Here is a 22,568-nt window from a genome sequence, read left to right as displayed (position 1 = left end):
GTCAGTGCTGCATAATGACAAAAACACAACTTTTGTTTTTGTTTCCGGACACTGCGCCGAAAAGTGACCCGGCTTCTGGCACGTATAACACACGCGCGCTTGCCTCATCTCGAACCGCTTCCTGCGTTCGGCTTCGGCTGCCGCCGTCTCTTTACGTTTGGTCGGACTGCTTTCACTCGCATCCTCACTACGCGTGTCCCCCTTTAATCTCATGGGCGTGAACCTCGGCCTCTCAAACTTCGAGCCAAATTCACCCTTTTGACCGTCCTTAGCTCCGCGAGCCCGACGCGTCACAAACTCCTCGGCTAGCTCAGCGGCTTTAGCCACCGTACAAACGTCTGGCCTATCCAAGACCCAGTACCGCACGTTCTCAGGTAACCGACTATAAAACTGTTCTAGCCCGAAACACTGCAGAACTTTATCGTGGTCACCAAACGCCTTCTCTTCTTTGAGCCACTCCTGCATGTTTGACATAAGCCTGTACGCAAACTCTGTGTATGACTCACTTCTGCCTTTCTCATTTTCCCGAAACTTCCGACGGAAAGCCTCTGCTGACAGCCTGTACTTTTTTAGCAGACTCGATTTCACTTTGTCGAAATCCTCTGCCTCCTCTCTATCCAAGCGAGCGACTACGTCGGCCGCCTCGCCGGGTAACAAAGTGAGCAAGCGCTGTGGCCACGTTTCCCGAGAGAACCCCTGCTTCTCGCACGTTCGCTCAAAGTTAACCAGGAACAAACCAATGTCCTCTCCAAGCTTAAACGGCCGCATGAGGTCAGTCATTTTGAACAATACGCGTTCTCCTGCACCGTGTGCCTGACTTCCATTACGAGCGCGTTCGATCTCTATCTCGAGACGCTTCATTTCCAAAGCGTGTTCGCGCTCTTCTTTTTCTTTCTGCTCTTTAAGTTCGCGCTCCTGTCTCTCTTTTGCTCTCTAAGTTCGCGCTCCTGTCTCTCTTTTTGCTCTTTAAGTTCGCGCTCATGTCTTTTTGACCTCTCCTCAATAGTCTCAAGGCATTCCGACAGCTCGTCATCCTCAGCCTCTAACTCAAGAATAGCCTTTAGCAGTTCTGGTTTTCTGAGTTTGTCTGAGACATCCAGACCCAACTCTCTTGCAAGCTCCAGCAATTTCGGTTTGCGCAACGACTTCAAATCCATGGCTGCTCTGAATGCTGCTTTCTCTACTGCCTACTATTGTCTTGCCGCAAACTAACCCGGCAGCAACGACAACCACAATTACCAGCTCTGTTTCTGACACTAACAAAAGCCTGGCAAAGCTCAGAAGAAGAAAGTCCCGCACTCACCAAACCTCGCAGCCAAGAATTCAGCGCAGTCGTTCCGCTGCAGGCAACCAGTCATCACACAGGGCTCGTTGCACTGCTCCCGGATGGTCGTTGAGCTGCTCAGCATACAGTCAACTGCATATCTTCGCTGCTGGCCTCCGTTGTCGCGATCTCACCGCTGGCAGACAGTTGTTGTAATCGTACCGCTGGTACGAGTTGTTGGGAACTCGGCGCTGACGCCCGTGGTTGCACCTGGGTCGCAAGCCCCAAGGGTAGCGTTGGCCTGGCGGCCTGGGGTACAACTGGAAGCATCCGAAGGTCCCGGCAAAGCATGAGTCGACTGGTAACAACAAAACAACTTGTTTATTCTAACATCGCAAAGAGTTGGCGGTCAGGTTGACCGAAGTAGAGAGACGGGAGTGCACTTTACTCAACAGAAGAAATCGGAGCCCTCTTTTGGCATCCGGGGGCAGCTGCTTTTATACTCTCGCAGTTGAGGGCAAGAAGGAACCCCTCTATAGACGAGCACGTGACTGTGCCGCTCGGGCACAATGGGATAAGGTGGCTCATACTGTCGTGTCGGCGCCGGTCGGGCACAATGGGGAGGAGAAGGTAGCTCACACGTCGTGTCGGCGCCTGTCAGCCCCTCCTCGCTTCACAGTTGTTGGGAGCTCCTCTCCCCGGCTGCCGCGCTTCGACAAGCGTCGGCACCAATATGCACATACACTCACACACGCACATGAAGACACGTGGCATCGGAACATGGCTGGACGCGCTTGGCGGGGAGGCGTAGCGGCGGCGCCGAACGGGCCAAAATGTCTGCCGCTTTGTTGCAGCCGCGCCGGCTAAACCGCGCGTCGTAGGCGAAACGTAACAGGCTTCTTGGGGCTGCGGTAAAGTTGTACACGCGAATGTAGAGAAAAATCACGGCAAACGGGATTGTACACTTGTTCAAAATTCTATGTCGCCTCTGTGTCATGTGCAAAACAGCTTCGATGGTCATTGACCTTGACAGAGTGGAATGGATTACGATTTATTATGCTTTGACTATTTTTTGGCTTTGGAGATTTTGCTGCCGCCCGTGAACAACTTAGTCAGTGCGGGCGCGCAGCAGCAGCAGTAGGTGTCAACCAGCACATCCACCGCTGCGGAGTCTTCTTCTCACTCATCTACGCATCTGCTCTCGCCTTTGGCCACTTGCTCACGCAACAAAATTAATGGTGTGCGGTACCGCGCATATTCGCAGACCACCTCGCGTATCCGCGTGGTGGCCGCATCACGCTCAGCTATTTGGAGCACGCGCTCTTGAATGCTATCCAACGCTTCGTGAACATATTCTGACACTCCAGCAACTGTTTTATTGCGCTATCAACGCGGAGCTTCTATTCTCGTCGTTTCGTCATGACGCTTGCATCTCTATATGCAGTGAGACTGGTCCTACGACTTTATGACAATCTGGTACCGTTGGCTGTCAACCGCAACCATCACAGTGGAACCTGTAATTAATTTGTAACCAAAGCGTATGCACGGACGAAAGTTACACATATAAATTATATCCATTAATGAGCACCTTCCCCCTTTTCTTTGCGGAGTTTCGAAGTTAATACGAGCCCACAAACTCGTGCACCACTTTATTCTGCCGAGACGGCGAAGGGTAGAAAGCCTTAAAAAAATTAAATTATGGGGTTTTACGTGCCAAAAACACTTTCTGATAATGAGGCACGTCGTAGTGGAGGACTCCGGAAATTTCGAACACCTGGGGTTCTTTAACGTGCACCTAAATCTAAGTACACGGGTGTTTTCGCATTTCGCCCTCATCGAAATGCGGCCGCCGTGGCCGGGATTCGATCCCGCGACCTCGTGCTCAGCAGCCCAACACCATAGCCCCTGAGCAACCACGGCGGGTGGTAGAAACCCTACTCACAATAGTCAGAATCATTTACACTTGGTATTGAAGAGCTTGTGCTCGCGCAAAATATATTTGCAGCACCTAACAAAAGCATGAACTGACAAACTACGCACACTGAGTGGTACAACAATGTACAACGCGTGTTGCGTTTTTAGCACGATATACGACAGCACACAGCCTACGCAATCTACAGCTTCATAAACTCGGTGACGATCGCACAAGGAGGAAAAAAGAACCTGAACGAACACCGAGAATAGCACCAGTGCATAAGTTTATACCCATGCCTGAGCTCCACACCTCGCGAACAAAGAAAAAAATCTCGCAGAAACTCTTCTGGGAGTTGTCTAAGTATGTGTAAGCGTTGTGCCACTTGCTCATCTCCACGAAGCCTGGTATCATTATCAATGTTATGAAACTTCATCCGGCCAGTACAAACGACAGCGCTGCGGCGACACGAACTGGTGTGGATAGCGGCGCAAGGAGCATTGATGACGCAAGCAGACAACTGCAGGTGGCGGTGCCAGGCGTGCTGATAGCGTTCCGATCATTACAGGCCGTTATCGCTCTTTAGCGCCTTATCCATCCGCGTCCAACCATTATGAACCGTGAGCAAAGCTACTCAGGTTGTGGCTTCGTAGCCACCGCCGCGCGGACCGTACTGGCTTGAAAGCGATCTGCAATGCCGAAGAAGAGTGCGAACAACTGTTAGCTTCGCGCGCTGTGTTCTTGCCGCTTAACGTTGAAGAGAGACGCTCGGGCGCGTATCATGAAAGCGATCTACGAAAGTGTCCGACTGCGGCGTGTGCTGAGAGCTCCGTGAGCGCTCTGTTCTCGCTGCTTCGTTGGCGTCGAAGCGAGAGTCAGCACGAAAGTGAATTCGCCCGTTGCTGCGGGCGCTATCTTGAAAGCGGTCGCTCTACGGGTCGCTTTCTCGTTGGGTAAGCATAAAAATGCTTACGCATTCAAATAGCTGCTTTCGTACACCGTTTGCATCTTCAGTACCCTTAAGATGAATCCCTAACATAAAAGAAAACAGAAACATAGTTCTTTACTGACACGGGTAGCCCCAAAACTTAGCCAAAAACCTGTGAAATCTCTTGCTAAGGCCTGTCCGCGGCAAGTCGAAGGCCAACTGTCATGTCTGTCAAGGCGGCGACTGCGCCGACACGCGTAAAAGAAGAAAACAGAGTAAAGGGCGCGAAATATACCACGTGACTGCGCTGAACCAATGTGGAGGCACAAATCTTCTCTCCTGCCTCCTATCATGCTCCTCGCCGAAGCAGCGGCGACAAGATGAAAGTATGTCGCACCCTTTAGTTTTATTCAGGGGTCTTACGCATCCCGGCCGGCACCGCCGCGGTAGCGTTTCGCAGTTTGTGTCTAGGGCCCGTGCTGCGCTTGCCTTCCTATGCGACAAAAATGCAGGTGCTGGGCTGTGGAGGTCACGTGCTGGGCTGTGATAGTGTAAACATTACAATCGTCTATAGCCTGAAGAGAGCACTAGGAGCTGGCGTCTCAACAGCGGGCTGGTCACGTGTGCAGAAAGAGCTCGTAAACGCGCCCGCAAAATGGCTCCAAAGCACACGTTCAATGTCGAGGACACTCAAGCCCGAAAGAAGCATCGCGCGGAGCAGGGGCGTCTTCGGTACGCAGCGAAACGTGCTGCAGATCGCAAATATATGTAGTTCGTTTCCGACAGTGCATGGAATCCGCCGATTTTTTAGTTCTCGCAATATTTTTTTGGCTTTGGAAGTTTTGCTGCCGCCCGTCTGAAGTTGGCTAACGCGGGCGAGCAGCAGCACCAGCGGGCGGCCGCAAAGACACCCACCGCTGCGGGATCTGCTCTCGTCTCGTGTGTCTAGTTTCCTCCGGCTGCTCGGGGTGGCAGTGACATCGTCCACGCGAATGTGGAGAAAAATCACAGTAAGCGAGTTCGTGCCTTTGTTCGAAATTCTGTGCCGCCTCTGTGTCGTGTGCTAAACAGCTTCGCTGGTCATTGCCCTTTCCAGAATGGTATGGTTTGCGACTTTTATGCCCAGACTTTTTTGGGGGGATGGGAAATTTTGCTGCCGCCCGTGAGCAACTTAGTTGGTGTGGGCGCGCAGCAACAGCAGTGGTTGTCAACAAACACACCCACCGCTGCGGAGTCTTCTTGCTCTTCGACGCATCTGTCCTCGCCTTTGGCCACTTGCTCACGCAAAAAAAAAATTGATGGTGTGCGGCACCGCCCATTGTTCGCAGACCTCGCGCGGGCTGCGTGGTGGCCGCATCTCGCTCAGCTATTTGGAGCAAGCGCTCTGCTACGCTGTCGAACAATTCGCGAACAGATTCTGACACTCGCGCAACAGTTTGAGAGAGGCGATGAAGTCATTTTTATATGTGCTGCGGAGATGGGAGCGCCTTACGTATAAGGAAACAAATGCTTGTCTGGCTTTAGGCAAATATCGAAATGCCAACGAATTAGACCAGTGACTATGACGAGACAGATGTGGGGCTGCCGCCACAACGACAGTCATAAATTCCTGCGATCAACGTTAAACGTAGTCACTTTAGCGCGGATACGTACGGCACGCAGCATTCTAAACCTGCTCTGGACCTTTCCCGGCAGAGTATTTTGAGCTCCGGCAAAGCTATCACACGCGATAGCGAAAGCAGAGGGCAAGAAGAAGAGCCACCAACGGCTCTCGAGGGCTTTCATTAGCTTTCGTTTTTATTTATTTTTATTTCATTTCTGCTTACTTTGTACTGAATATGCATGCGTTTTAGAAGTTTGACATTATTCGCTATTTCTTTTTCTTACGATTGGAATTATATGGACACTGGAGGTGCATTTCAGCCGTCGCCGTGAGGTTCCGTACGATAGTCCCAGTGCGATAAAAACATCGCCGCGCGCAGTACGCTGCATGTGCGTGTGATAGTTTTCGAGGGTGAGCCGGCGAGCGGGGTTCAGTCTCGGGTGCGCGAGCGAGGAACGCGGGCCAGAAGCGTGCCCTCTCCTGTCACCCGCGAGGCAGGCGTGTCCGGCCGGCTAGCAAGCACGTACGCAGGATTTTTTTTTTTCGGAGGGGGGGGGGGGGCAACCCAAGGTAACTTTTCAGGGCAAATAACGTATAGGGGGGAGGGGGGTACGTTTACTAGTGTAAATGTGAATGCTGCCCACCGTTCGCCATAAAAACGCGCAATCCCGCAAAAGAGAAATAAAAGAAGGTGTATCTCACAGGTGAGATAGAATTCTCCTTTCCTTGACAAACAAGCAACCACATCAAATGGACTGGCGCAGGAAAGAAGCGCAGGAAGAACACTACCGAGAACAAGTCCAAGCAGGTCCTAGAAAAACGGCTCATGCAAACGCCAACTGCATGTCACTGCTATAACCAAATATGGTATACCCAAGATTGGCTACCCACACAACGTTAATCCTTGCCGCCCGGAAACTCTGAAGTGAGAAAGAAATAGAAGATAGGACAGACGAAAAGACGAGATAGAAAGATAGATTAAAGAGGAGGGCAAGAAAAGGCGACTGCCGGTTTCCTCCAGGTGTAGGAGGTAGATGCGCCACTGAGGTAGATGCTTCGGAGTGCATCGCAGTAGACGCAGCACCGACGAAATCCGAAGAGCATGCGAAACATGGGAGGCAGTGACGTGATTTACGCAAACACGCACGCACTAGACAACGTTAGTCAACTATAACCGCAGAGATGATGCCCTTTGTGTTTGCTACGTGAAATATCCGGCAATAAAGAAAATAAAGCCACCGTGGCGTCGGGGAAGCGTACTCGTCTCGTGCCCGTGAGGTTCGGGTTCAATTCCCAGCCAGACAGAAATGTACAAAATCTTTGTAATTCTATTAATTGACTTTGCACGGATTGACGTGAAATCTGTCAGGCTGCGAGCATTTGACGTATTTTTACTTTTCGCGCCGTCGGCCATTTTTTGCCACCATCCTTCGGTCACGCCGGCGACAACAATGACAGATTGTCGCATGATGGGGCGTATAATGCTGTCGCATTAAAACGAGTCAACACTAGCCCCACTTTTGCATCAGCCTCCACGGACCTCCTCGCAGACCAATATACAATGCTATACAAAACTGCCGATTTATTTCGTGGCAGCTTGCGATACGCCTATCTTTTAACTGCTGCGAGGCTCAGAGCCGATGATTACGCCTTAAGCGCCCACCTGCATGGATCACTCAACCAAATAAAGCATAAGCGTTGACGCCAATAGAAAGTTAGTTTTTGTGAAACTTCTAAAGGCGATTATTATGTACCGGATGCCTACTACTGCAAATCATGTTCTGCCCCCCTCCCCTCCCCAAACAGCAAAGGAAACTCTGTGCCCTTCGCCTCTGAAGGATGGCCAGCGAAAAGCTGTGTATATGTGCCCCTTAATGCTGAACTGCACCTCCCCCGCGGGTCGCGACCCATCACTGCACTATATCCGGGATCGGCCCACGTATGTAAAATGGTCTGTATACGCGCAGACGCGATCCGAGAGATCATGATCCATATACAGCTATGCTGTAAAAAACTATAGCCGGGAATTACTAGCCTGTAATAAAAAAAGAATACACCATCTGGTAGTTCTTCAATGGACCATCTGAGCTTCCATAAGACGATCGCGCGAACGAGCGCATACCACTGTTTATAAAACAGCGCCTTGGCACAAAAACTGGAACACAGTCCGCATTAAAAATTGACGCGGAAAATCCGTAAGCTAAGGCACCGTTATAGCCTGCAGATCACAAACAGCAGTACCTCACAAACCCATCACCTAAACAAAGATGAATGGTATAACGCTCGATATCACATTCAATGTTGCCAGTTTTCATAAACCCCTACCCAAACATTATGCCTATTATGCGCTTGCACCCTGCAGCACTATGTCATAGGGCGGACTTTTATTGCGAAAGCAATACTGCTCGAGGTTTCCGCTCTTGGCCGTCGTCCCGGAGAATCCACCATTGACCTTTAGCGTGACCTATGCGTGACATCATGCCAGCTGTGGAAAAGAGGACCCCCCCCCCCCCAACTCGGCTCGTCGCAGTCGTACCAGCGAATCCTCTAAGGTATGTCGGATGATGTGTATAAGGTGAAGCTGTAACGGTGTGCTGCAGCTAAGAAGCCGCGGCGTGTGGAAGAAACGGATGAAGTGCGGGAACAACGTTTACCTAAACGGAGTGCATATTATTCAGCCAGGCGAATGCGTTCAACATCTCTTGATCTGGGTGCATCTACGAGTATCATGCATGCTCTCAATGCTGACGCGACTTTGGCGACACCTGATCGTTCGACAGCAAGCCTTATGGATGCTTTAAATGGCGACGAGACTGCATCTACACGTTCGATGAGCAGTATGGAACTCTACAACCTGAACAGAAGATTGCTTTCGCAATCCACTAGGCAGCCAAGCTAAGCCTCTGCCAATTTTTTCTTCCCAGATCTGACGAAGGTCTCTAGCATGGAAATAAAGACAGGGCATTATGCATAGTGGGGGAATTTATCATTTATTCGCGCAGAGCAGGCGATAAATTCGTCGAAACTAAAATAAATTAAAATAAAATAGTTACAGAATGCCCTAAACATCGGTCTTGACAAAGTCATGCGAATCGCGTTTCCGCGTAGCCGTGGCTACCCTGCGCAGGGACTGTTGGAGAAATCCCGTCGGGCGTTTCTTCTCAGGGCCCTTGAGTGGAGCCTGTGATCCCTCTTCATGACTCTGAGAAGAGAAGGACAATTAGTACGGCATTAACTGCACGCCTTAGAAGGCTGCCAACAGAGAGGCAAGTGCCCCACATAAGATGCCATAAGTAGGACTGCACGATCAGCTTTTTATTTATCCGCACTTTTGGGTAGAAAAGAAACCCATGCGTACCTCTGACATTCGCCTAACGCGGGCTGCGACCGTTAGCCGCGTGCACGCACAAACACCCTCAAAGGGACACCATGTTCAGATAGGCGCATTTGCTCATAGCGGCAGAGGGAACCAGAGTAAAATGCGCGTAGCAAGTGGAACGCTCGTTCTTTACCAATGAATTCCTCTTGGTTCACAAGGTCACTCGGAACAGTTCACAGGAACCAGCAATACACAAAACTGCCGGAATCACCTGCCAGTGCAAATGAGAGCTACGAAACACTGCAATTTCGACAATGTGCATGAAGCTATGAAGCACACTAGTGCGCGTTTTCGGCGTTCTCGTGGATACTTTACACCACATAAAGCAATGGGGTACGATAAATTACGAGAGATAGAATCTATAGAAAGTCCGAGATGTTAACCAGAGGGATTTGTGGTTGGCTACCTGGCACGGTAGGAAAGGGTAGCAGGGACAGAAATAGAGAAAAAATATGCGAGATTGACAGCGCTCAACCATACCACCGAACAAGGGCTGGAGGAGTTGGCGACACCCGCGAGGAAGGAGGCGAACTCGCCACTGCTGTCGTCTTTCGAAGGGTCCTTGCGTTTCTGATGAAAAACCTTCCCCAGGACTCGCTGCCAGCCTTGCTTTTTCTTGAAACGTGTTGCCGAAACAACATGACCCCGGTGCGGTGAACCAGAGTCCCACTGCTCGGAAAGTGTGAAGCGCTCGTTCGGCTCGCATTTGTGCTGGTCCGGGGGTTGCGACGAGTTCTGCCTAGAAAAAGTTGCCGTTAGCTGAAGACATGAAATATTGGGAGGAATCACACAGGAAAGTAAGTAGAGGGGCTCGCCGTGTCACTAAATGACACAGCTAACTTAATTATGGCTCTAGTGCACGTTGCAGCGTCATAGCATCATTGTGAGCACATTTCGATAACCTTGTAAGTCCTAGAAAAGTGAGCAGAAGTAATAGTAAAGAAGGACTTGTCATCTGGAATAGGTATGAAAGCACCGGGTAAGACGGACTCGCCGTGAGTGCGCATGGGCATTTGTGCAACTAGCATGTGTATACTATCCGAAATATAAGGAAAGGAGCGGCATTAACTAAAGCAAGGTAACTACCATTAAACGCTGGTATTGTGGAACATATTAGGAAGCGTTTGCAGCATCGCTCACGGCGATGTGAAAGAGATTCAAAATTTTAGAGCGCAGCTCTTAGGCGCCCGTTCCTGCGGCGAGCGTCGGCGTTGTACCTCCTAACCTAGCGAACGAGCACAGCGAGAGATGGAAGACGGATGTCGAAAAGAGCGCGAGGAGGAAAGCGCAGGAGGAGGGTGCAGCGGAAAGGATGGCGAAAGCATGAGAAGAAAATCGGTAGTGGAGCGCATGGCGGGCTATGCGGCGACGATGACTACAAGATGGCGTCAGAGTAGCGCGCGTCGTCTGCATGGATCCGTACACAGGAACGCAGAGGCGAACATGGAGGTGGATAAGGCACGTAATGCTAAGAGGAAATTAAAGGAAGATATAGGCAGATTTGCAGCGGTGGCGTAGAGGTAGAACACCCGCCTTGCGTGCAAGAGGTCCGTGGTTCGAATCCCGGTGCCGGCAATTTTCCACCGGATTTAAAAAAAAAGAAGTCCGCGTGTTGATAAAATTGCATAAACAGGCCTGGAGTGTGGCCTAATCCCGGTGACCAGAACCGGTAACGCACTCCCTCACCAGAGCAGGATTGGCCACCCTGGTGCAGTACTTGGCCACAACCTCCTATATGAACAACACAATCAAACCCCGGCCCTCAGTCCCCAGCAGTTGTGAAGCAACTGACCACGGCGGCGGTCAGGCCAGCAACGCAGCAGAGGGTGCTAAGGATCACTGGCTCCGGACAGGCCGCCATTGGAATATGAACCTGGCAACGTTTAACGCTAGAACGTTATCTAGTGAGGCGAGTCTAGCAGTGCTATTGGAGGAATTAGAGGGCAGTAAATGGGATATAATAGGGCTCAGTGAAGTTAGGAGGCCAAAAGAGGCATATACAGTGCTAAAAAGCGGGCACGTCCTGTGCTACCGGGGCTTAGCGGAGAGAAGAGAACTAGGCGTCGGATTCCTGATTAATAAGAACATAGCTGGTAACATACAAGAATTCTATAGCATTAACGAGAGGGTGGCAAGTCTTGTTGTGAAACTTAATAAGAGGTACAAAATGAAGATTGTACAGGTCTACGCCCCTACATCCAGTCATGATGACCAGGAAGTCGAAATATTCTATGAAGGCGTGGAATCGGCGATGGGTAGAGTGAAAAGTAAATACACTATACTAATAGGGGACTTTAATGCCAAGGTAGCCAAGAAGCAGGCTGGAGACAAGGCCGTGGGGGAATATGGCATAGGCACTAGGAATATCAGGGGAGAGTTATTAGTAGAGTTTGCGGAACAGAATAATATGAGGATAATGGATACCTTCTACCGCAAGCGGGATAGCCGAAAGTGGACGTGGAGGAGCCCGAACGGCGAGACTAAAAATGAAATAGATTTCATACTCTGCGCTAACCCTGGCATCATACAAGATGTGGACGTGCGCGGCAACGTGCGCTGCAGTGACCACAGGATGGTAAGAACTCGAATTAGCCTAGACCTGAGAAGGGAACGGAAGAGACTGGTACATAAGAAGCCGATCAATGAGTTAGCGGTAAGAGGGAAAATAGAGGAAGTCCAGATCAAGCTACAGAAATGGTATTCGGCCTTAACTCAGGAAGAGGACCTTAGTGTTGAAGCAATGAATGACAATCTTGTGGGCATCATTAAGGAGTGTGCAATGGAAGTCGGTGGTAACTCCGTTACGCAGGATACCAGTAAACTATCGCAGGAGACGAAAGATCTGATCAAGAAACGCCAATGTATGAAAGCATCTAACCCTACAGCTAGAACAGAACTGGCAGAACTTTCGAAGTTAATCAACAAGCGTAAGACAGCTGACATAAGGAAGTATAATATGGATAGAATTGAACATGCTCTCAGGAGCGGAGGAAGCCTAAAAACAGTGAAGAAGAAACTAGGAATTGGCAAGAATCAGATGTATGCGTTAAGAGACAAAGGCGGCAATATCATTACTAATATGGATGAGATAGTGCAAATGGCTGAGGAGTTCTATAGAGATTTATACAGTACCAGTGGCACCCACGACGATAATGGAAGAGAAAATAGTCTAGAGGAATTCGAAATCCCACAGGTAACGCCGGAAGAAGTAAAGAAAGCCTTGGGAGATATGTAAAGGGGGAAGGCAGCTGGGGAGGATCAGGTAACAGCAGATTTGTTGAAGGATGGTGGGCAGATTGTTCTAGAGAAACTGGCCACCCTGTATACGCAATGCCTCATGACCTCGAGCGTACCGGAATCTTGGAAGAACGCCAACATAATCCTAATCCATAAGAAAGGGGATGCCAAAGACTTGAAAAATTATAGACCGATCAGCTTACTGTCCGTTGCCTACAAACTATTTACTAAGGTAATCGCAAATAGAATCAGCAACACCTTGGACTTCTGTCAACCAAAGGATCAGGCAGGATTCCGTAAAGGCTACTCGACAATACACCATATTCACACTATCAATCAAGTGATAGAGAAATGTGCGGAATATAACCAGCCCTTATATATAGCTTTCATTGATTACGAGAAAGCATTTGATTCTGTCGAAACCTCAGCAGTCATGGAAGCATTACGGAATCAGGGTGTAGACGAGCCCTATGTAAAAATACTGAAAGATATCTATAGCGGCTCCACAGCCACCATAGTCCTGCATAAAGAAAGCAACAAAATCCTATTAAAGAAAGGCGTCAGGCAGGGAGATACGATCTCTCCAATGCTATTCGCAGCGTGTTTACAGGAGGTATTCGGAGACCTGGATTGGGAAGAAATGGGGATAAAAGTTAATGGAGAATACCTTAGTAACTTGCGATTCGGTGATGATATTGCCTTGCTTAGTAACTCAGGGGATCAACTGCAATGCATGCTCACCGACCTGGAGGGGCAAAGCAGAAGAGTGGGTCTAAAAATTAATCTGCAGAAAACTAAAGTAATGTTTAACAGTCTCGGAAGAGAACAGCAATTTACAATAGGCAGCGAGGCACTGGAAGTCGTAAGGGAATACATCTACTTAGGGCAGGTAGTGACGGCGGATCCGGATCATGAGACGGAAATAATCAGAAGAATAAGAATGGGCTGGGCTGCGTTTGGCAGGCATTCTCAGATCATGAACAGCAGGTTGCCATTATCCCTCAAGAGAAAAGTATATAACAGCTGTGTCTTACCGGTACTCACCTACGGGGCAGAAACCTGGAGGCTTACGAAAAGGGTTCTACTCAAATTGAGGACGACGCAACGAGGTATGGAAAGACGAATGATAGGTGTAACGTTAAGGGATAAGAAAAGAGCAGATTGGGTGAGGGAACAAACGCGAGTTAATGACATCTTAGTTGAAATCAAGAAAAAGAAATGGCCATGGGCAGGACATGTAATGAGGAGGGAAGATAACCGTTGGTCATTAAGGGTTACGGACTGGATTCCAAGGGAAGGGAAGCGTAGCAGGGGGCGGCAGAAAGTTAGGTGGGCGGATGAGATTAAGAAGTTTGCAGGGACGGCATGGCCACAATTATTACATGACCGGGGCTGTTGGAGAAATATGGGAGAGGCCTTTGCCCTGCAGTGGGCGTAACCAGGCTGATGATGATAGACAGCACTGCACAACCCGCGAACAGCCTCGAACAAAGAGTCGAAGCAAAAGCCTAGCGAAAAGCATAGAAGAAACATTCAACACAATACAGTGTGTAATGCAAGGAACACTCAAAGCCTCCCCCCTCCCCCCCCCGTGACATGCTTAAAACCGAAATCAGCATGCTACCCACCTGAGGCAGCAACATAGAGACTCCGCAATCCTCGCTCCCACCACTGAACATGGCTACGAGTCACGCAGGACGACCTCACGACAGGCACGGCATCCCCACAGATGCGCCCGACGCCAGGGCCATTGTATTCCGCAGGGGAATGGCGGAAGGAGTTCGGATATTACAGGTGGAACTGCAGGTCGTTTGCCAAAAAGAGGGAAGCGCTACAGTTCGCAATGGTAGACCTCGACCCCAAGGTAGATGTTATCGCGCTACAGGGAACAGAATCCGCAATCGAAATAATGGGATATACCTGCTTTAATGAGCTCTCAAGAAACCGACTGCCAGAACAGCCATTTCTGTGCATCGAAGTATCACCGCAATGCAAATAGACTTGGACATCGAAAATCTGCACTACACCTTCGTGCAGCTAATGCCCAAAAACAGGAAGCATAAATGGCTCTGTATACTAAACATATATAGCCCGCCAAAGTGCAATACTATCACCTTCCCCACAATCATGAGAAAAGTGAGGAAAGAGGCGGCACAAGTCCAGCTCGTCGTCCTGGGAGACGAATGCAAGCCATACCATGTGGGGCTACCCGCGAAATATTAAGAAGGGAATGTCGATAGCAAATGGGGCCAACAACCGCGACTTGACCCTGCTCACAGATCCCACGCAGCCGACACGTATTGAGAACAGCGTGCCACAAAACAGCATTCCCGATCTGACCTTCGTCCGGCAAGTGGAGGGAGCGACGTGTTCAATACAGGCCTGAATTTGGGCAATGATCATTATGTCCTGAACATTAGAATATCTGCAGTGGGGTATAATAAAAAGAAGAAACTGCTCGTCAAACATAAGAAGTGGGACCAATTTAGATTCAAACGCAACCGTCAGGCAGCAACGAAGATTAAAGACCTAAACGAGTGGACGGCGCAGCTCCTCCAGGATGCGCAAGAAGCCAGGATCGAGGCGCCCACTGAGGAAGATGGCCCGACTCTAAGCTGATCAGCCTCTGGGAAAGGCAATAGACTATGCAGAATGGATGAAGCACGAACGTAACCGCACACTTAAACTAGCACTGGCCCAGGCTGAGGCGCAAGTACTGGAGTATTCACGCGAGCTAAATTCGGCTCAATAGATGCAGCTGTGCAACTGGCTGAATAGCGAGCTTGGCTAGAAGAACCCCTGGTTCTTGTTTAGACATTTGCTCGATCCAGATAGCAGCAGAGGGGCAACGGCAAAAGGTCAATCGGCTCCTTCGGGCGCATCCGGCCTCAGAGCAAGAGATCATACAGGAGCTCAAGAGCCGCTATTTTAATACAAAAAGAAATGAGCAGGCGTACGCAGAGTACACCGGCGAAACGAATGACAGCATAGATGCCGACGTAACCGAGGCTGAGGTGAGATCTGGGCTCGGCGGGCTAGAAACCACCTCGGAGGCGGAGCCGGACGGCATGACAAAATCCTGCGCAACCTCGATGAGCGTACAATTAGGAGCGTAACCGGCCTCTTCATGGCCATGGAAGGTGGCTGACGCAGTGTTTATTCCAAAACCTGGAAAAATGCTGCAACTGGAGAATCCTGATCCGCCCTGTCTCACGTCATGTCTGGACCAAGCACTAGAGCACGTGGTTTTAACACGCCTCGCCGAGCGTCTAGAGGAACACCAATTATTCCCAGCCACCCTCTTTGGTTTTCGGCCAGCTGTGTCCACGCAAGACATGTGGATGCTCAAAAGGGACGTCGTGGATGCCAGAATGCCGGGGGCACTGCGCGCGATCCTAGGGCTCGATGTGCACAAAGCGTTGGATAACGTCAGACACGAGGCCATACTCAGAAACCTATCGGACATGAATGTTGGGGCACGGGCGCATAAGTACATTGTAGTTTTAAAGCTAAACTTTTTTAAAGTGAAGCTGCGTTTGTGCCGGCTGATGCCTTGCCGAGAATACAGAAACTTCGACCACTGCAAGTATACATGGATGTTGGCATGTGCAAATGGGCGTGGGAGCATTCTTGGAAAATCCCGCAGAATGTACGTGACACCGGGAAAACAGGTGCCCGAATACACAAGAAGAACAAGACGCAAGAAGTGAAGTCGGCAACAAAAGCATCGTAGTGCAGAGAAAAGGAAAGGTTAAGCGAACGAAATGAGACCACAACGCGCATTGAGTAACGAACGGTGAACTGCATAGAAGTAATCGTATTTCAGTAAACATACAATATCTGTTCGCAAATTGATCGATTCGAACAGACTCACGAATCCTGCATATATTTTTTTATAATTTCTACAAACAACTTTTTTCGACCAGGGAGCCTCAGTGAGCGTATTTGCAATGTCGAAGGAGGAGCGACATCGATGGGAAATGAAAAAGAAAAGTCGAGGCGCGAGAGCTACTGCACAATTCAGACACCAAAAGCCGCGACAATTGCGTAGTAAAGGATTCGATTTAAGTTAGCGGCCTGCAGGTGCATACCGTGGTGGGCTCTTAGTTCGGATACATTTGATGCAAAGACTCGCCTCATTGGTGGCGTTCCCACGAGAAGTCGCTGGTAGTGGTTTCCTCTGCGAGTACAGCAACGGTGGGGGCGTGGCAAGGCCAACCCCCGAGAGCTCCAGGTGACAGTGCAAGGAGCCGGACGACAGAGACCGACTGCGGAGTGAATACTTGGCTTCTACTTCGTCCCAGGGCACAACCTCCTTGGTTACCCAGTAGGGCTGTTCGCGCTGTGAAGGTGCAGGAACATTAAAGCGGCCACTCTGCTTGCGACTGAGCTACGAGAAGAAGCCGACACATCGTAGTTGCTACGTATCATCTTAGATACCGAGGGTGTTTTCATAAGATACGTATGAAGTTACAAAAAGAAAATAAAACATATTTTTTTCCGATATTTAAAACGTTTATCAGTTTTTTTTTCTTATATTTCAAAATTTATACTCGTACACCCATAGTTCCTGTACATTACTAGCGCCCCAACCATTACAGAAATGAAGTTCAACAACAGGCAGCAAGTACTTTCTAAATGTTTAGTTTTAGCAGTACTGGAAACGATCACGAAAACTTCGGAACAAGTCCTTCAGTGCTCGCGATACAATCGATCGCTGGAGCTTAGTTCTTTGGTATAGTGTTGGTAATGGAGAACGCTGAGCTAGTTTGGCAGAGGGTGGTTTACCTCTTTCAGAACCTCTATCCCCCTCGTCTTATAAGATGGGTGGAGCTACAGAAAGGAATCGCTGACATATCAGGCGCTTTTGTAGGCAAATAATTAAAAGCTAACTGAAGGAAGAGCTCATGGCAATGAGCTTGCAGCAACACACTAATTCCACCATAAAAGTGAAACGAAAAAAAAAAAGGCAGCGAAGGGAACGCGTCTGCATCAACACGGTGTAGAATCGCGAGTACATGACTGAAAGCCATGGGTACTACGAACACTAACAAAAAAAAAAAGAAACTTGTGCAACGTGCAAATGCAGCAGGTAGTCAAGTGCTATACAATGAAAGGGCGAGTGTTCGGCCCTAATGGGGTATACAAGTACCCAAATGCTGGTTAGACGGACGCGCCAGAAATAAATTACGTTGTCTGCAGACATGTGCTAGCAGGGGCACATCACTTAGGTTTGAGAACTCTTCTATTTCCCGCGGTGCTCGCGAAGAGCATCACCGTCGAAAATGTTTTCGAAACAGACTCAAGGATGAAATTTATTCATGAGGAATGGTCATACTTATCATAAAGCGCCCATTTGCGACTACGTGGATGCAAAAAAGAAAGAAAAATCGAAAATGGTGTTACATTCGGCGAGAACTTTCCATAGCAGCTGTTCAAACTGATACTCGAAGTAGCTCATGCAAGGCGCATAGAGCCACTATCGACCACCTTGATATCAAATAGAACGCGCGAAAAGGTATACTAAATCATGTTCACAAACGTACTGCTTGCATGGGCCAGCGTTAACATACCTGGCAGACATTTTGTCCTTTCAATGAGACTTCACGGATAAATGTGTACCATCCGTAAAGCACTCGGAATTGAACCAGGTTGAAGGTGGAACTGCAACCATTGCACATAGTGGTCTACGCTATAGATGGCGATGACCAGCGATTATAAATGTGGTTGTGAATGTAATTATAAATGGTGATGGCCGCTCGAGTACACGCTGCTGATGCGCACGTACCTTCATCTGCTGCACATATTCCCAGAGATGCCACTTCTCAGGACTTGCAATTGTCTTTCCCCAGCGTTCTGCGAGCTTGTCGATGTGGTCGAAGGAAAACTCGAGAAGCTCCTCCATGTCGACCTTTTTGTCTGCAGACGAGCAATGAACACAGTTGGAGTACGATGGATGGATGGATGCAAAACTTTAATGAAGGTCCTGTTTTTTTATTTTATTTACATATACCTTATATGCCTAAGAGCCATTGTGTAAAGGGGGCCAAATACAAAAGTCTATACAAAGTATGTTAACAATCGAAGAATATGACGGCAAGTACAGCAAACCCTGTCCAGAACGCTATGGAGTGAAGGGGCAATATGACAACGGCTGCCTTGTTACAGGTATAATCAGGCGATTTATGATAGTACCCGAATTAAGATTGTACCAGCGTGTCCAACCCGTGTCCCATTCATTAGGGGCGCGTTAAAGATCCCCTTGTGGTCAAAATAATTCGGGAGTCTCCTACTACGGCGTGCCTCAATCAAAACGTGCTTTCGGCACGTAAATTTAGAACAGAATTGTACCAGCGTATACCGGGCGTCCCAGCTAACTTGGACCAAGCTTTTTAAATAAACGAACAGCGCCAGAGAAGTTGTACCAACTGCATAATAGCGGTAGCTGCGTGTACTTAGCAGTATTTTTTTTTCATCACTAAATATTGTTTTTATTTGGCCAACTTTAATTATTGCTTGAATCTAACATCTCAATTATAACGTTGTAGATCGCCTCAAATAACCTCGGATACAAGCATTGCTTTCGTACTAAATTTGCCTGGTTGTCCTTGCCGATAAAAAACGAAATTGCGCGAAATACGAAAAAAAATTGGGCTCCAATCCACGCCGTGAAAGTGGTTGGCCAGGGAAGCTGTGGCACCACCTGATTCGATAGACCAATGCGACAGCCTTGAACTGGGTCCTGACGAGCCTGAGCAGGACGCCGTTGTGCATATTGATGTTGCTGGTCCTTTCGTCGCTCATGGTACTCGCGCTGCTCTTCAGGCGTCGTAACTGTGCGTGGCTTTTCCATAGCGCTATATCACAACACAAATGAAATTAGTTGCTCGGTGGGCTCTTTCGCATATGAAAGTGCAGTGACTTCGCTCCCTGCTTCGTATGCTACAGTTACCTCTTGCCGGCAACGGCAGCTTATGCACCCGTAATCATTACGGGGAAAGGCTTGCGGCGAACGCTATGCGCGAAGGCGAGCTTTCTGGATATTTTTTTTTTGAATGCGACAGCATATGTCCCATGAAGCAGAAAATGCGGCGAGCGCCCGGCGTTAACATCCGATGATTCCGAAACCCACTTGACCAAGTGATGACGTCACGTTGCCAGATCTGGACCTGCTGCGGTTCGCACTGCGAAAACCCACGGTGAAATAGTGTGAAGTGAATTATAGTTAGAACAAGTTAGAGTAAGGCGACTTAGGTGGAGTAAAGCGAATGAAGGTGAAGTAAAGTGGTCTGAAGGCGCTAAAACTCGTAGCAAAGTTGAGTAAAGAGTTTTGAAGAACACGTGAAATGTATGGCGTCACGCATGATGGACGTAACTAATTAATTAGAGAGATCATTCATTGAATTATTCAATTTACCCTACAGGCTCGGAGGAGCATTGGGTTGGGGGGGGGGGAAGTGACAATAATTAAGGCAAAAAGGGAAACAAATGAATGTATACATTGCGATTTGTCACGATGCTTTCGCGTTCAAATCATGCAAGGATATTTAAGTGACTAGCTTCTAGAAGCGGAGCTGTTTAAGCTGGAGTTCCAACCGTGCCCGGCGACCGCTCAAAACTCGGCGCAGCTATGCAAAGGGAAATGAAGAGTCTAGGCGAGACAGAAAGCCATCAGCTAGGAGCGCGCGACGAGACGTTAATTTGAGGGACCACCAGCCGTTTGTGCGCAGGCGCGAGCAAGAGCGGGCGTGAGAAAATCTCAGGGCTTTTGCTCCTTGAATATATGAGACAATTTTTTGTTCTTCCCCCTCAGGCTGGCGCCGCCACTGGCTAGGAGAACACCGCGCGCGCCAACCGCTGTGATTGGTCGAGTTTTTGGACACGAAGAAATCCCGGGATCCAAGCTCCGCTGTAAAAAAAAAAAGAAAAAAAAAAAAGAAATCACGCGATGGGGCGCTTGCGCAACTGCCATTTGCTGCGCTCAAGTGTGTAATGGGTGAATAAGCACGGCCACAGCCAGACTGCGGTCACGGGGAATGGACAGGGTTGACAGGGCTACGCTGGTTGTGGGCCTCGGGGCCTCCGGCTTTTGTCGCCTAACGGGAAACGCATGCCACTGGCCGAGCGCTGACGATGCGATAAAGCGTCCAAGACTGCGAAAGAGAAGGAAACGGCTTTTTATTCTCGCGCAACGAAGGAAGAGCGGAGCTCGTGATAACTACGGAAGGCGACTACTGCTACAGTAATGTGCGCGTTGGGTAAAAATGACTTGATAAGTTCCTATATACGTCGGGTGAACTCATCTAAACGCGAGAGCGTAAGTTTGCACAGTCGAACTGCGGTCGTGCTTGTTCGTGAATTGCACGCAGGAGAACAGCAGTCGCGCACGCGCCACATCACGTGGTGTGGATATATTTAGGAGGTTTGGCGAAAACCATGGCACTTTCAGCACGAACAAGATACTTCAACCCCAGGTTATTTAAGACGCTCTGCAAATTTATAAGTGGCCAAATGAAGACAACATATCAGTGATAAAACAATGGTTGTAAAGTACACACGACTACCGCTAATATGCACTTGGTACGATATCCCAGAGTTCCTTTTTATTTATTTTTTTAATCTTATGCTTATATAGCTGGGACACTCGGTGTACACCTTGTGCTGAAGCTTTGCGCAGTTGAGAGTCGCACCAGAACAGAGTCTGGAGAACGGGTGGGGGGAGGGGGGGCGAAATAGAAAGGATGAGTAATTAGACGTCTGTAACACCTCCGATCGCATTTCACAAGGCGACAGGGGCAGATACGAAAAAGTCCAAGTACCCGTACTTCGCATGAGTCGGCATGCCGGCGATAGCGATGCAGAAGCGCTAACTCAGGGGGTAATGACCGAAAGGGTCGCAGCGTCATCTGGCCGGTGCAAGGTGCACGAAGCCACGTGGTGCGGTTTGAAATTAGGGATTCTCTGTTAGCGCGGTCGGCTGCTGATGTTCCTGCCAGAGCCATCCCCGACGTGAAGCTTGGCATAAACGTGGCAGCTTCGTATGAACCGCTATCAGCGTTCTCCTTCCCGAAGTACCTTCTCCGAACTTGGAAAGGCAAGAGGCACATGGCAGGTTCCACGGTGCGTGTGTATACGGAACGAGTCGAACGCACCCATTGACGCTTGGCATTTCATGCAAATGTGTAGCACCAGTTTCGCCATTGCGGAGTGCAGGGCGCAGTTGCGCTTAAAATGACCATGAAATTTAACACGCACGCAGCAACTGCACGCTCAAACCACGAGCCGCTCAGTCCTAAGGCGGACAGTAGAAGGTCTTCGTTGACGCTGAAGCCATATACGCCAGCCATACGGGTGTCAAGCCCTATATCTTGTACGTCGATCACAAAGTTTTGCCATATTGAACAAAACTCATCGTTGTGACAGGACATACGCAAATATCTACGGGATCCCAAATACGTATTTCTCCTGGTCTTGTTCAAACGAAAATTATCAAGGTGCACAATAAAGTTAAATGGAATTACACTTGAAAGACAAAAGAAAGGCATCGTGAGCGCCAGGAAGGACAGTGCTAAATAGACGTGACGTACTTCCTCCTCACCCTTTCCTCGTTTCTTTAGCCGCGAGACACTTTAGGGATCCACCAACAGGAGACGGTTGCCATGCCCGTGGATTATACCCTTCCACGCGTTGTGAAATGAAACCACGTGCAGGGCAGTAGATGCAAGATAATTGCAAATGCGAGCCCAATAAAGCTTACTCGGCGCCTTAAACCTTAACCATCGCAAGATAAGGACAACTGAGCGAATTGGTGTACACCGGATGTCATGTCAACGCTTCATAATGGTGAGATTGGCGATAATAATAATGTCACTTTGGAGGGACTGAATCGCGAAAGTAACCATTGCGCGAACGTGTTGCCATCAAAGAACAAGCAAAAGTGAAGCACGACGATAGCGGCGAGGACAGTTGGCGATCGTCGAAAAAGTGATAGGGGGGGGGGGGGGGGGTCGAGCGCGTCGGCGTTTACATATGACACGTCGAACGTTCTTACAAAATCGCTGGTGACAACGTACCTACTAGAAAGCACACTACACAATTCGTGCCGCGCATACAATCTGTATTACTCAAAGTTTGGCTAGAACAAAACTAACGATAACATGCGAGCAAGTTCAAAAAATTAAATTGTGGGGTTTTACGTGCCAAGACCACTTTCTCATTATGAGGCACGCCGTAGTGCAGGACTCC

General features: G+C 49.1%; 2 protein-coding genes across 3 annotated transcripts in view; both read right to left on the bottom strand.

The window, feature by feature from the left end:
- Positions 1-22,568, bottom strand: part of LOC142575261 (uncharacterized) — a 118,839-nt gene that overhangs the window by 42,156 nt on the left and 54,115 nt on the right. The window lies entirely within an intron of this gene.
- On the bottom strand, positions 16,393-18,231 carry LOC142573905 (uncharacterized). The gene is made up of 2 exons (XM_075683115.1): positions 18,112-18,231; positions 16,393-16,665 (listed from the first exon to the last, which is right to left on the bottom strand). The coding sequence occupies exons 1-2, from the start codon at positions 18,226-18,228 to the stop codon at positions 16,393-16,395; spliced, it is 390 nt and encodes a 129-aa protein (XP_075539230.1). The 5' UTR covers positions 18,229-18,231.

The sequence above is a fragment of the Dermacentor variabilis genome, chromosome 1, assembly GCF_050947875.1.
Source record: "Dermacentor variabilis isolate Ectoservices chromosome 1, ASM5094787v1, whole genome shotgun sequence".
NCBI classification, from domain to species: domain Eukaryota; kingdom Metazoa; phylum Arthropoda; class Arachnida; order Ixodida; family Ixodidae; genus Dermacentor; species Dermacentor variabilis.
Note: the sequence above shows the minus strand (reverse complement) of the source record. Positions and strands in the feature narration are given on the sequence as shown.

Coding starts and splice junctions, on each gene's coding strand:
- LOC142573905 (XM_075683115.1), bottom strand. CDS start 18,228: ATGGAGGAGCTTCTCGAGTTTTCCTTCGACCACATCGACAAGCTCGCA. Junction 16,666..18,111: donor AATATGTGCAGCAGATGAAG/GTACGTGCGCAT, acceptor GCACCTTCACAG/CGCGAACAGCCCTACTGGGT.